The sequence below is a fragment of the Vigna angularis genome, chromosome 5 (assembly GCF_016808095.1).
Source record: "Vigna angularis cultivar LongXiaoDou No.4 chromosome 5, ASM1680809v1, whole genome shotgun sequence".
Taxonomy (NCBI): domain Eukaryota; kingdom Viridiplantae; phylum Streptophyta; class Magnoliopsida; order Fabales; family Fabaceae; genus Vigna; species Vigna angularis.
The window spans coordinates 4,394,328-4,409,006 of record NC_068974.1 but is presented as its reverse complement, the minus strand read 5'-3'; the positions used below and the strand labels follow the sequence as shown (position 1 = coordinate 4,409,006).

The following is a 14,679-nucleotide window of genomic DNA, read 5'->3' as shown; positions in this document are numbered from 1 at the left end:
TTTAAAAAACCTCATTCTCAAAAGTTCTGTTCCAAAAATATTGTTTTGAAAATCTTATTTCTGAAATTTTGGAAAGCTTGTTCTGAAAGTTTCGAAATATATAATCCGTAAGTCACTTCTACATAAGATAAATTAGTCATTTTGAAAATTTGAGAGGTAGTGTGATGAAATTTTAGGGGTACAGAAAGTAGCATCTTTTTTATTTTCCGGTGTGTAGCCCTATAATTAATGGGCAAGAATTGCTGGCCCATTTTGATTCTTCTGGATCGCAAAATGAAACCCCCTTGTTTTCTTGAGTAGGAAGTTGAGATCGACACTTTAATACCGGAAGAGCACCGTCTCCACTCTCGACTTCTTCGTTGCACTTTCTCGAAAACCAATACACCACTCTCGTCGCCGCCGTCATCGTCGTCGACCATCGCAAGCGCTGTCGCACTCCGCTGTCATCCGTTAGGGTTAAGATGAGTCGAGGAAGTGGAGGCGGATACGATCGTCACATCACTATTTTCTCTCCCGAGGGACGCCTCTTTCAAGTTGGTACGTTACTCGAATCTCTTCTTTTCCTGTGACCTCTAGCAACAACAGCGACGTTTTGATAAGTGAAATACGGTTTAGATCTTTCACTTCAATTTCTGCAATTCTGTGCGGAAAACAATTATTTTTGTGTACTTTAGAAGAAATCATTGCTGTAATTTTTGTGATTTCAGTTTAGATTAGTGGTAGTGGAGTAGTGTGCCAGGATAGTAATGTGGAAATCGGAAGTTAAGAAATGCGCTTGACTCTGAATTGATTGATTGTGTGCTCACTTACGAATGGAATATTTTGTTCTCTTTTCATAATGAGTATCTCTTTGTCCTTTTTTGTGTTCTTTTCTTTTTCAATTTTTGGAATAATGTTATGTTCAGCCTTGTTTTAGCCCTATCGGCCTTAAATCTGTAACTCTCTCTAATTAACGAAATGGCCTGGATTGGGGTAGGTTTATGATTACACTTGTTTGACTTGTTTGGAATGAGTTGACTAGTAAGTTAGGCTATAGTGTTGAGTGGTGGAAATTTTTATGCATCATGAAACAGAGTATGCTTTCAAGGCTGTTAAGGCTGCTGGAATCACCTCAATCGGTGTCCGAGGAAAGGATTCCATTTGTGTTGTTACTCAGAAGAAGGTTCCGGTGAGTACTGATAGTTGGTTCTTTGATCTTTGTTTTGTTTATGTGTGCTGGATGCTTAAGTTAGGATAACATGCAGGATAAGCTTTTGGACCAGACAAGTGTTACACACCTCTTTCCCATCACAAAGTACCTTGGTTTGTTGGCGACTGGCATGACAGGTATATTTTTCATTCCATCTCTGATTCTTTTGTTGTAGGCATTTGTGAATTTATTTTGCATATCTTTTAGTTAAAGTATATGTATTTTTATCTGTACAAGTTAAATTGGGTAGAGTTTCACAGATGTTGTATCTCGATTAAAACATAAATTACAAGTTCAAAAATATGATATCAACCCAAGCTACTGGTTAGTGAGAGGATAAATAAGAAAGACATGGTGATTATTAGATAATGCTTATAATTTTTCTAGATTATGGTATATAGGAAATTAGATATTCGTTTTGGTGCCAAACCTTTGTGTTTCAGATGTACATTTTGTTTCATGTGTAATATTGATCAATAAATCTATGAAATCTTTCATAAAATATAAATAATAGTTTATGATGAGAAATAACCTTAATGTTACTGTCGAAGTTATGTCTATGGATAACATAAACTATGACCAGATTCACATTCTGATGGTGATATAACTATAATTAATAATTTATGAAGAGAAAAGACTTTAGTTATACTGTCCAGGTTTTGCCTACTGATAACATAACATACTGGATTCGCAATAGAGACAATAATATTATTGTTTTTTCTGTAAATTAAACTTTGATGTATGAGCACATGTTCAAATTTCAGTCAGAGTAAATAGAGCTTTTTAGTTTTTCAGATCTGTTTAGAACTGAAATTTCCTTACATTATAAATTCATTTTTTGATTTATTTTGGAATACATCTTTCCAGCTGATGCTAGGACACTGGTCCAACAAGCAAGAAATGAAGCAGCTGAGTTTCGCTTTACATATGGATATGAGATGCCTGTAGATGTGTTAGCTAGATGGTAAGCAGTTCAGTTTTTGAAACATATTTTTCCACCATAATATTACAAGCTGTTGATTATTCTTTTTCATATCTGCTTGCAAATTATCGTTTTTTAATGAAGAATTTCATCTGCACTTCATTTAAGGTAACTGGATAAGTACAAGAATAGGCATTGATCCATATTGTTGTAACGTTCTTCTAATAATTGGATTGCGAGTGGGAAGTCCATTGGTCGTCCTACTTTGTTGACTAGGTAGATTGCAAGCTGACGAATCAGTAAACAACCTAATGTACTAAAACAGTGAAGAAACTGCTCCTTTCAAACAGGTGCTGCTGTTAACAGATCCCACAGTAGGAACCGTTAGGGCCATGGATTTATGTGCCATTTTCGGACATTAATTTCTTTATTAATATTATCATCTGTTTCTGAAAAGGATGCTGAATGCTAATGAAGAATGGAAGTGTTAGACCTGATATTTAGTTTTATAAGGGTTGAATTTATTTGGTGATTGGTGAGATTGCTCATTGATGTCTTTCCTTTTTCCTAGTTGGTTTGATAAAGAACTTACTGCAAATTTTATAGTAAAGTTGGTGATTAACTTTCTCATGCATTTCCATCTGCCTTGTTTTCTATCTGTGGTTTTTTGTCATCTTCACCTAGTTTTTCTAATTTAATAAGTAATAAACTAGTTGTGTCCAAATTTTCATCCAGTCTCTGGAAATAGCATTGATTATGATTAAACATTTGGGATATAAAGGTATTTGGCAAAGGATAGTAAACCATTTCTTAGACACTTTTAGAGTTTGAGCTTTCTATGGCTGCATTAATGTACTTATAAAAATTCCTTAAATAAAATGCTATCAGCTTTTGCAGCAGTGCCACCGTGGTAGTGTTGTTTGCTTTAGCATTACTTCTAAATAACTTGTGCTTTTGCTTTCAATTTTATGGTTCGATGTGGTTGTAGGGTATTATCTCTGGGTAATCTGGTCTGTCAGGATTCATTTCTGTGATCTCGAAAGGATTATCAAACAGATTTCTAAAGTTAAATATGTCTGCTAGCTTTAACATTGAAGATTGTGATGGTATTTTTGTCATTTTTATGATTTTCTGTATTGAAGTATATAGTAACTGAATATGGGTTCGATGAGGAAATCTTTTTGACATGTTTGATGCATGCAGAATAAATTTAATTGCAGTGGTAGTTGTGTCTATGCACATTGTGGAAGGTTTTCGGCTGCTGCCTTGTTAGTGTAGTATTCAGTATGATACGGTTTTCTTAAGGTGTTTTTATGGTTTACAGCTTTGCTTCTTTCATTATCCATGTAAAAAGAATCCTTGTTTTCTTTTGTACATTTTATCAATACCAATACATAAATAACCTTTTCTGCCTGTCTTCTCTCTCTCTCTCTCTCTCTCTCTCTCTCTCTCTCTTAACTTGAATATGCCTCAACATTATTTTGAAAGAGTCTTTTTATAATCATTAATCTCTTAAATTGAATCTGACTGTAGTTTTGAGTTTTATCAAAGGCTACATTATTTTAGCTACTGTATATTAGGATTCTACAACTTGCAATATTTATAACATCTTTTGTGTCTGCCTTTGTTATCTTTTATACTTACAGGATTGCAGACAAATCACAAGTCTATACCCAACATGCATATATGAGACCACTTGGAGTAGGTAGGTTTTCTTCTTGGCTTTTTCCCTGTTGAACAAATGTTTAACTTTTTTGAAAATTCGCATAAATTGTGTTTGTATCATAAAAGATATTTAATAATTCAATTACCTACGATTTTTATTGACACCATTTCTTCTTTCTGTGATTTCAAATCTGTTGTGCCATGAAGTTGCTATGGTTTTGGGTATAGATGATGAATACGGACCACAGCTTTACAAATGTGATCCTGCTGGTCATTACTTTGGTCACAAGGTACGTGGAAGATCTTTCTGACTTTGATTGACAGTAGATATTTTAGTGGTTTGTTGCTATTTAATCAGAAGATGAAAAACATCTTGATAATAAACTCAATTTTATAAAAGTTTCTAAGTTATAACTTTCATCGATTTAAATGTCTCATGCATTGAAAATAATTATCTCACATCATTAAATAGTTAAATGATAGAGGGGTTTGGGGATGACTACACCAAGATTGACTGGTGCCTTTATTTCATGAAAGTTGTTTATTCCATTTCTTCTATTACAAGTGTAAGATTGCATTGTATGAGCTTACTGAGATGATTTATTGATTGAACTACTGAACCAAATGAAAAGTTATCATGGCAGTATAACTACAGTTATGATTGACCAAGAAAAGGAGGATTATAACTAGTCAATAATGCCGGTAAGGGAGTATGTAAATTAGTGATTTTGTAAAAATGATTTAGCAGCCTTGAATTCATCACAAGTTGTTCATATTTTGAACTTTATGCAGCAATAATCTTTATAATGTACTAGTGTTATAAAATGTGTAACCATATATGTAAAAGATCTTGAACCTTCAACTGCCCCTAAATTGCCCCGTCCTTATTTGGTCTAAATTTTACTTCCTAGTAGAACTAGTAACATTGAGAAACTTATTTGGTGCTTAGTGATTTTGTTATTTTAAAAAAAATCTGTATTGCAATTTTTGTTTTGTTAGATCTGCTGACTACATTTCCTTCTGAATTTTTCATTGCTTGTCCATATATATGTAAGATTATGATGCACATTGGTTTCGATCCTTGTAAACTTTTCAAAGCAAGTGATGGTGTTTCTGTTTTTTCATTAGTTCATGCTTTTGTTATCTGTTCGTATTTGTATACAGAAATTCAAGTGTCTAAGAATCTATTATGATGTACTCAGGCCACAAGTGCTGGATTGAAGGACCAAGAGGCAATTAATTTCTTGGAAAAGAAGATGAAGAATGACCCTTCATTTACTTATGAGGAGACGGTGCAGGTAGTGCTCTTTCAATTTTTTTTCCTCCATTTCTATCTGTTTAGTTTGAGAAATAAACAATCTTTACACTGGTTTTTTGGTTGATGTGGAAAATGAAGATGCCATGTTTTGTCTCCAAGAATGTCTGTTATCAAGGATATATATTTCATCATGTCAGATTTCCTCCATTCTTTTTTAGATAAACAGTGAATTTTGTTGGTTTTTTCTTCTGGCAACATAATTATATTGTATAGTTGTGCTATTATGTTCTATAACTATTAGTCCGCATGAAACTTACTGGACAAAATGTTGAATTCACTTGTGTTTGCTAAAGATTATCTGTTCTAACAGAAGGTGAAAAGTCTGAAACATGAGTGAGTAGATTTAAATAATCTCAGTTTTGGCTTTGCTTAGAATAGGAATGATGGTTGTTATCTTCTGTAAGTGTTAATGCCAGACAGAGGACTTATCCATGGGAATCAGATAATGTTACAAGAACTAAACTTTTGGTTCCTTATTAAAACTATATCTTATTACGTTAGTTATGACATTATAATATTTGTTGTCCCCGCCTGTATCTTAATTTAATTAGTTTCTTATCTGTATTTATCTCATAAATGGTTGTTAGTTTTTGTTTGCAAGACTTTTACCAATATTGCAACTAAAGGCATTTGAAATTGAATTTTTTAATATCAATTTTGGTAATAGTTATTAAATTTCGTTTCTATGTTCTGACTTGAAGATTTCCCTGCCTGTTCTTTTTTTTTCTTTTTATCAGACTGCCATTTCTGCTCTCCAATCAGTTCTTCAGGAGGATTTTAAGGCCACTGAGATTGAGGTAGAATTTTATTCCCCTTCCTAATTGAAATTTGCAAACTAAGCCATATCTTTATAAAGTTATTGCCGGATTTCATTCGTGTGTAATCCCTAGCAAAGGACCAAGACTGGTCTTTAATATTAAAAAGATTTTTAACAACTTTCTTGTTCCTTCTTGTTAAATGTAAGCCATATATATTTATCGTACACAGCCTGTTGCGTTTGTTTGAACAGGCAATTCGTGTCAGAACATTTTTCTTCTGCTTTCATTGTTTCATTAGTTTTACTTGTAGGTGAATAGAAATCTAACTTCTCATCCACTCGAGTTGCAATTCTTTGTGATTCTAATGCTTAATTTGGACTGCTAATAAGTGAAACTGATATTGGTGTGTAATGGAGGATTGTGTTGTAAAATGGTGGGTAAACTGTAGGACTGTATTTTAACTTGTTCCAGAAGTGGATACTTTATTTTGAAATTACATTCTGTGGCGTTAATCAGTGTTTACAATTTTTCTGTAAAGTGCGACTTGAAGGATTAAAATTGTTGCGGTTATAACCATTGAACAAACGTTTTCTTCACTGACTTATTGCAAATGGTTGTGCCTTGCGTTTTCCAGGTTGGAGTGGTGCGAAAGGATAATCCAGAATTCAGAGTTCTAACCACTGAGGAAATTGATGAGCACTTGACTGCAATAAGTGAGCGTGACTGAGTTCTTAATAGCATGTAATTGTTCAATCTTTCTAATGCTAGATTAAATTATGCATTTGCTTTCTCGGATCACATTCAACGAATTGATTTCCTTGTGATAATTTGATTAGTATGTAACCGAAGAATGTTGTTGAAGATGGTATTTGCTTCCTATTACAAGTTTATTTGGGAGAACATTTTATGTTCAACCAATCTCTCCATACACTTTAAAAGAAGTTGGTGATTACGTAATGAAGTCATGCATGGTGTTAAAAATTTTGGCCTTGCGTGGAGATTTGAACTTCAACTTCAGTTCAGGACGTGATCTTTCTTTATAATTTAAAAAACAATTTTTATGAGATTTTCCTATGAAATCATCCAAATAAAGTTATATAATAAGAAATTAATTTCGCATGTGAAGAAGCTCTATTCCGGTGAGCTCGAAACTTTGAGAGCAAATACAATAATGTCCAGTTGAGAAGCGAATGTTCGCCAAAAAAAGATATCTGAACAACGATACATGTTCTCTCATTTGTGTCCGAATTAGGGTAGGAAGCGAGAGTCTTCCAATTGGGTAAAAGAGGTTGAAGATGAGTTGAAATTTTGGTATTTTGATTGTTATAAATAAAAAATAATTATGTTTTTAATATTTTTTTTATAAATATATTATAATAAACAAAAGACAAAATCCCGCGATTATAGGTAAAAGAAACTTACTACTTTTGTACACAATTAATTATGTATATGTGCAAACTTTTATATCCAGTATCTGGCCATCTCTCTCTTTTTTCGCTTATTTTTTTCACTCTAGTCATCATGGGAGACAACGGTGACCTTCCATCCCTCCCTTCATAAAGGCAATTTAGTTTAATATTTATTAAACAGTTGAAAAAAGCAAATAAAAAAACATTTGTTATCATTTTCTGGCAGTGCCCTTAAATTTTAAACCGAATGAAGTGAAATGATGAAAAATAAAACACTTTTCTCTTTAAAAGTTGACTTGTTTGTAACTTTGGTTTGATGCTAATTACATTTTATTAATAATGTCAGTATTTAAATTATACCAATTGTAATAAACATAGTACATTGCTATTTGTAATTTTATTTTACTTTTTGTAGTTTAGTTTCTTAACTTGTTTTCTTTAATTTTTGGTTTCTATTTCTTTTAACATACTCTAAATCTTTAATTTTTTATTATTTGTAACTTTATTTAATTTTCAGTTTTAAAAAGTCGACGTCTTCAATCTTAGTCTGTAAAGTAAAATTTTTAGTATTTTCCATAATATTACTATGTAATTGAACAATTTTTTTTTAATAAAGTTACAAATAGTTAAGAATTAAACTATCAAAATTACACAAAATGAAATTCAAGAACCAAAATTATGAATAATCAAAAGTTAAGAGAATAAAATCACAGAAAAAAAATTAGATACCAAATTAGGAATTTTGTAAAACATAGAAATCAAAATAACAATTAAGTAATGTTTTTTTAATAAGAATATTATCAATCTAAAACTTAAAATACAATTGGAGAACAACACGAATTAAGTAATGTATGTAAGTTTTATCCCTAATGAAAGACAGTCACAAAATCATACTAAAGTGAGTGATAATATTATTATAAACTTAATGATATCATACTTTGTTCGAAGTATGAGAGTTTAATTCGATAAATCGTCTGATATACTTTGTTATCATTTTTTTTTGTCTTTCACAAGGGTTTTAAAAAAATTATAGGAGTTCATAGGTTTTACGTCTCACATACTGAATTGTTTAATATCTCTTTTAAAATTTAATGATATTTTCTCTCTTTGCCTGATTAGAAGTTTGAGAGAGAATTTGAGTTCTACCATAATATTTATTTCAAATTTTTCTTGCATTAACTAAAAAAAATCCTTACAAATATATAATCATATATATATATATATATATATATATATATATATATATATATATAAAAGAGATAATGCTATTCATCTCTTTATTTTCTCAAATGGATATTTAAGGATCTCTTTTTTTGTTCATAGATATTGAAACCAAATCAAGATCCATTTCTTAATATATCTTTCTATCTATCGATAAATAGAAAGATATAAATCTCTATCTGGATCTATCTCCACATTTAAGGGGATTTGACCTATGTCGAAGGTGGCTTGCTTACCAAGCCACCTACTTGAGAAATTAGTCACCAGAAAGAAGCGATGAGGACGCAAATCTATTTATGAAGCTTCCCCTTGTAGTCAAAGTACTTGGCGTTACTTTGATTCAAAAGGCTTTCGACTTTATCCAATTTTCATAATTGTAATCATTTGTCATTCTGATACTTCATCCATCAACCTTTTTTTCAATAACGGTACGCTCTAAAGTAAAGGACAACAACCTTTACTTTAGATAGTTAATCATATAAAAAGGGGATTCAATAACAGTCTAGGACAACAAGGTGCAACCCGTATGGATGTAACTTCCATTTTGCTAGTCTGCCCCATAGTTCAAGCATGAAAAAAATAAGTGCCATTAACCTAACTTCTTTCAATTTCGAGCATCAACATCAAATTCAATAGCTATAAAAAAAAAAGCAAGGGATTCTAGCAGCCTCCTAGGCTTTATCAAGTTGCGGCTTTTAATAGATTATGAAATATGGACGTGTGTCCTAGGGTTATTAATCTCCCTATATTAAGTGGACGAAACTATGTCGTGTGCGATGGGGTGGGAGTGTACGGACCACCGTCCCCACCTACAGTAGATCCAAATCAACCCTTTCTCTTCAAGGATCCTATGATTCCTTCCACGCTTGTGCCCCCGAATATTCCTACTTTGCAAGAACCTCTACTATCATATAAGGTTTGAGGTGACATACTTTATTCAAGGTATGATCTCCTCAATTTCAGGAGGATGCCAATCTCCAACGTATGACCTCAACTATAACGAACCAAGTGATAATTGAATGCTATGTTGAGGCAACATTGGTAGAGGATGGGTTTGACCCATTTTCTATACTTGATAGGTATAAGACCTTTGTATCCTTTTCCATTCTTTGCAAGGGGAACTTCTCTCAAAATGCACCTATCATGCCTATGTTTCTCAAATGAGAGAGTTTGGCACTAGACAGAGCATTCCATATAGGTAGGTCATAAACATCGTTACCAACTTTGATGTGAACCACATTTACAAAAGAGCTTATTGAGGACCTTTAGGGATAGAACTTTGAAAGAAATTTCAAAATTTAGTAAAAAATAAGGAACATAATTTTCGAAACTTCAACATCTTAAGCTACAGAACTCCAATTGAGGTGTTTCCAAAATGGTGTGAAAGATCACATTTTGAACTAAAGATCACATTTTGAACTACAAATTAGATGTGTAGAACAAAATTTATGAATAAGATATAAAACGGGGCAGAAATTGAAAAAGAAAAAAAAACAAAGGGACAAAGATAAACAAAACAAAAGAATCATTCTTCTACAGGAGGCAACACACAAAGGATGGAAAGTCCTTTGATACAACCAAGGATTATTGAATCACTCAAGAACTTAGGAGAATCACTCTCACTAAGATAAAAGGGATAAAACCCTAATTTATCTACATAAAAACCTAACTTGTGCATTTTTGATGAAAATAGTTAAGCTTATAAGGGCTAATGTCTAAGTTTCCAAATTGGGCCCTTATTACAACTTGAACATAAATTCAAACTAAAGCCCACTAATTGATTGACCCAAAGGCATAATTTTGTCAACCAATTTTACAAATATTTGGCTATTTTAAAAACAAACTAATAACTTGTAAAATAAAACAACAACAAAATGATGTTTTAGTTATCCTCCATTTGGGCCATAATGCAATTCACCATTTTGGCATTTTTTCTTGAAATTTGGGCTTGTATTCAATTAATATGGACAACACTTGTTGAAGAGCTTCCTTTGCTTCCTTGTTCTAGCCCTTGTCATAGGTCCTCCAAGTCTTTCAAGTGGATTATTTTCATTGCTCATGGTCACATCTAATCATTGGTTGGATTCACATCAAGCTCTCATATTCTTTTGGAGAAGGCTGGTGGTAGGTGAATTTAACGCTTATAGATGTATTTTAAGTTTAAGAGCGATCACTTTGAACTTTTACTATATTTATAAAATAAGCGAAGGTCATGTACAACAACCTTAACCGCACAAACTTGGGTTGGGCCTACCTCCATCCCTAGAGGAGCCGTATGAGGCGGAAGCTCCACATATGGTTTTGAACCCGAACCTTTCTAGAAATGGGGCCTAGGAACCAATATGATGATTGGATTAGGTAGGGTGGTTGGCCTATGGTGAGTGCATATTTGCCTCATTTAGCCTTTAATATTGGATTCTTAATTGGTTTTTGTACTTTAATAGATTATTTTAATTAGGATTTGTTATAATTGGGTTTATTTAGCATGAGATTAAAAAACATGTTAAAAATAAATTTTAAGTTGCATAAATGTTCTTGGGATATTTTTATGTGTGTTAGTGCAACTGTAACTCAATTGAGCTCATTGAGGTTTGAAAATAAAATGATAAAAGTTTCATGACACCTTAAAGATAAATCCAAGAATGCCAAATAATCAAGACCATAAGAAGTTAATCCAAGTATAGCATGAAAAAGTGAAGAAATTTGGCTAAGTCAAGAAGAGGAAACAAACAACGAAAAATGGATCTTGTGGTTTTCTCTATTTCTTCCACTAAGAGGACATTAATAATTGATAAATGTTTATGATTAAAGATAATTTGGGGAAAATGTCTTAAGATATTTTATTTGATATTGTTAAATAATTACCTTATTTAACTATATCAATAAATATGAAAAAATAATATTTACCAAATCTTTTTTAATCTAGCATATATCTTCTCAAATATTTTTAGATCTTTACAAAAATCAAATATTCACTCTCCTCCATTATGCACATTACATTTTCTTTCTTCTTGGAGAGCTCCCATGGAGGTTTTTTCGTTTTCCTTTTCTTTGTACTGAATTCGTATTTTAAATTCTCAACGTAATTCCATTTCTCTTTTGTTTCCATTGGCCATTTTCGTTTTCTGTACTTTGGGTTATCTTCCATTTTCGTTTTTTGTTTTGCTAGCTTGTTGTGTTGGTTCTTGTCCTTTCGTTTTACTCTTTTCAACTTGTTTTCTAGCTTAAGTTTTATATTGAATATAAATTTCAGATTGTAGTTTTGTTGGTGCAGTTTTGGGTTTGCATTGTGATTTCATTTTTGCATTCATTTTGGTTTATAGGTTGCATTTCATTTTGTAAGTAGGTGTTTGTTTTCCAGTGCAGCTCCGTGTTTTTCCAGCTCTTTGTTTTGTGTTTTTAATGCTTGGTTGCAGTTTCAATTCGTTCATAATTGTAGCTTAATCGATTTGGGTTGGTCATTGGTGATTTTGCAACGTTTTCCATGAGATTCTGTGCTATTATTGCGATTATGCTACTGCCACTTTGCATCTCATTCTCTGTTGTGCACTTGTGATTAAGACACGCTTAGTGGTCTAATTTGGGTTAATTATCGCGTGGTTAATTAATATATTCGGTGCAAAATTGATTGAACAAGGTGCATTTCGTTTGCTTAATTGAAATTTAGGATAACCCAGTTGATCTTCGCTTAGTTGGTTGATTGGTGTTGGAATAGGGTAAAGCAACGTTTAGTTAATTATTAATCGAGGATTAGAAGTGTTGTAACTGAGCTGATGACCAACATGTCTCTAGTCAGTGCTTTAATTTCGAGTCTTAATTAATTAGTAAAACTGTCCACATAACCACCACCACCACGTGTTCGACCTAATTCCTAAACCACATTTGGTCCTTGAGAGATGACCTATGGGTCATTCTCCTAACTTATACTGCACTTAATTGTATGTTAATTTAATTCGGGTACAACCTCGATCAAGAGACTTAGGAAAACACATTAAGGGAGCTTAGGAACCCTTTGATGAATTCAAATTTCGTCCACACTCTTTTCTCTCATCTTCTCCACACTCTCTTCTTCTATTTTCATGTTATTTCAACATTTCATGGAGTGTTAAGCCTCTAGGGTTGATTATGCTGTAATTTCTTAACTAGATTCTAAGATTAGATGAATAAATTTGTTTTTTCTTTTGATTGTTTTTGTGATTTATTTTTATATGTGTCTTTTGCTTCTTAATTAAGTAAAAGTAATGATTTTTACATTATAGCAATTTAGCATGGTGTCAAATCTACATAACATATCAATCATATGAGTCCAAGGGTTTTTAATTTTAATTGAGAATTTACTTTGATTAAAGTTAGAAACTTTCATATGATTGAATGAGTTTTTGTCAATAATTGAGAATGTATTTTGATTAGTGGTAAAAAATTTAACGAGAATTAATCAAGAATGTAATTTGGTTAATTAACTTTTTACTTGATATAAGAGGTAAAAGAATAGACATGATTAGGCATAGTAATATTTAATTGAGAATGTACTTTGGTTAAATTTACTATGACTAATCTACAAATTATTGCTTTTAATTGAGAATTTACATTGATTAATTTGAAAATCTAAGGTAATAATTAATTGAACAATAATCTTTAGATAACCAATGATGAATCCTATTTTGAAAAAGCAATGAAATCAACTTATTTTCTTTATCATTAGTTTCTATCCTTTTAAATTTCTTTCTTTCTATCTTTTGTTACTTCGTTCTTTAATCATTTCTTTATCTTTATCTTCTTTATTATTTTACTAACCCTTTCGTATAATTTTTATAAGAACTAATATTTTAAGAATAAGTTTCGTCTTCGTTGGGAGACGACTTAGGGTTGAATTTACTCTTTCTATTTTGTTGACTACTATCTTAGCAATACTTAAGTTGCAGTAGTTTAGTAGTATTAATTTGATCGCGTCAACGACAACGTTAACAAATTTAGCGCCATTGCTGGGGAACACGGTTAGAATTTTTATTATTTTGATTCTTATTTTATTTTTGTTATTTGAATTTGTTATTTGTTTATCACTAACATTTTCTTTTTCTCTATTTTATTTTCTATTATTTCTTTTATTTTATTTTCTTTAGTTATTTTAATTTAGTAAATTTGTTTTTTTTTTCATAATTTTGTTTAGGAATTTTGTTGGAAAATTTGTAAAACTTGTTGGGGGAACACTTTGGCTAAGGAAAGATGAGGTAGTTAGGTTCTCCATTGAGACACACCTCTTTTCCTGGAAGTCTACTTAATAAGCTTTCAACTTATTTCTTTTCATATTACCTCTTTAAAAAATGAAAAATAATTCTTCATATAAAAATAATCAACAATGTGATTTTCAAATGAATTATGATTACCATCCACAACAACCACATGATTCATATGGTTATCAGCAACAAGTTGTCACATCTACTATTGCACTTGATATAAGTAAGTTAACTATACGTCAACTAAAAGATCCCAAGTTTCAAATTCTTTTGAAGATATGAGTTGAGAATATTGAATTGAAGAAAATGATTAAGGAATTGAATCACAGGTTGGACAAAGTGAAAACTAATTTTGCTAAAAGATTAAAACAACAACCAATTATAGAATCACATCATGTTGATAATGTCTATTGATGGACATACAAATTTTATTAAAGTTGTTGTTGAATTTGTTAATGATGAAGCAGTAGAGTAAACTACTTCAAGTGTAGATTTTTTCTCACAAGATGAGATTATGAGGATTACTTATAATCCTATTAACCATCCTAATTCACTTGATGATGTTGATATTAGTTGAAGCCACATTCTCCACACATCAAGTTTGTTGATGTGAACAATGGAAATAAATTTTTAGTGGTGATATCCGTTGACTTAGCTGCGGAACAAAAAGAAAAGTTGTTAAAACATGAAAACAAATAAGACTTAAATTCATTTGATATCATTGTAGATAAAAATTTAAAGATACATGCATGTTTATTTTCTGTTTTTAGCATAAGTAGAAAAAAATTTATTAAAATTCTAAAAGTATTTGTTTTTATTAAAAATAAAAATTTAAAAGTTAATAAAATTGTACACAATGACTTGTACTTCATAAAATTAAAGAAAATAAATTTTGACATATGATAAGATTGAGCCAAAAGATTCAAAAGTTTTTTGTCTTCTCCCCAAAATAAGTCTATAAAA

At 31.4% G+C, this 14,679-nt stretch overlaps 1 protein-coding gene across 1 annotated transcript; it reads left to right on the top strand.

Annotated features, from left to right (window-relative positions):
• The first annotated feature begins 295 nt into the window (after positions 1 to 295).
• Positions 296 to 6,766, top strand: LOC108340628 (proteasome subunit alpha type-6). The gene is made up of 9 exons (XM_017578125.2): positions 296 to 537; positions 1,074 to 1,168; positions 1,245 to 1,326; positions 2,057 to 2,153; positions 3,758 to 3,816; positions 3,984 to 4,066; positions 4,979 to 5,074; positions 5,832 to 5,891; positions 6,487 to 6,766. Exons 1-9 carry the CDS (start codon positions 462 to 464, stop codon positions 6,577 to 6,579), a joined length of 741 nt encoding a protein of 246 aa, XP_017433614.1. The 5' UTR covers positions 296 to 461; the 3' UTR covers positions 6,580 to 6,766.
• Positions 6,767 to 14,679: the final 7,913 nt, after the last annotated feature.

Bases quoted from the DNA above. Each gene is read 5' to 3' on its own strand.
- LOC108340628 (XM_017578125.2), top strand. From the start codon at position 462: ATGAGTCGAGGAAGTGGAGGCGGATACGATCGTCACATCACTATTTTC. The intron at 538-1,073 runs GTACGTTACTCG...ATCATGAAACAG, and splicing joins GGGACGCCTCTTTCAAGTTG to AGTATGCTTTCAAGGCTGTT. The intron at 3,817-3,983 runs GTAGGTTTTCTT...TGTGCCATGAAG, and splicing joins TATGAGACCACTTGGAGTAG to TTGCTATGGTTTTGGGTATA.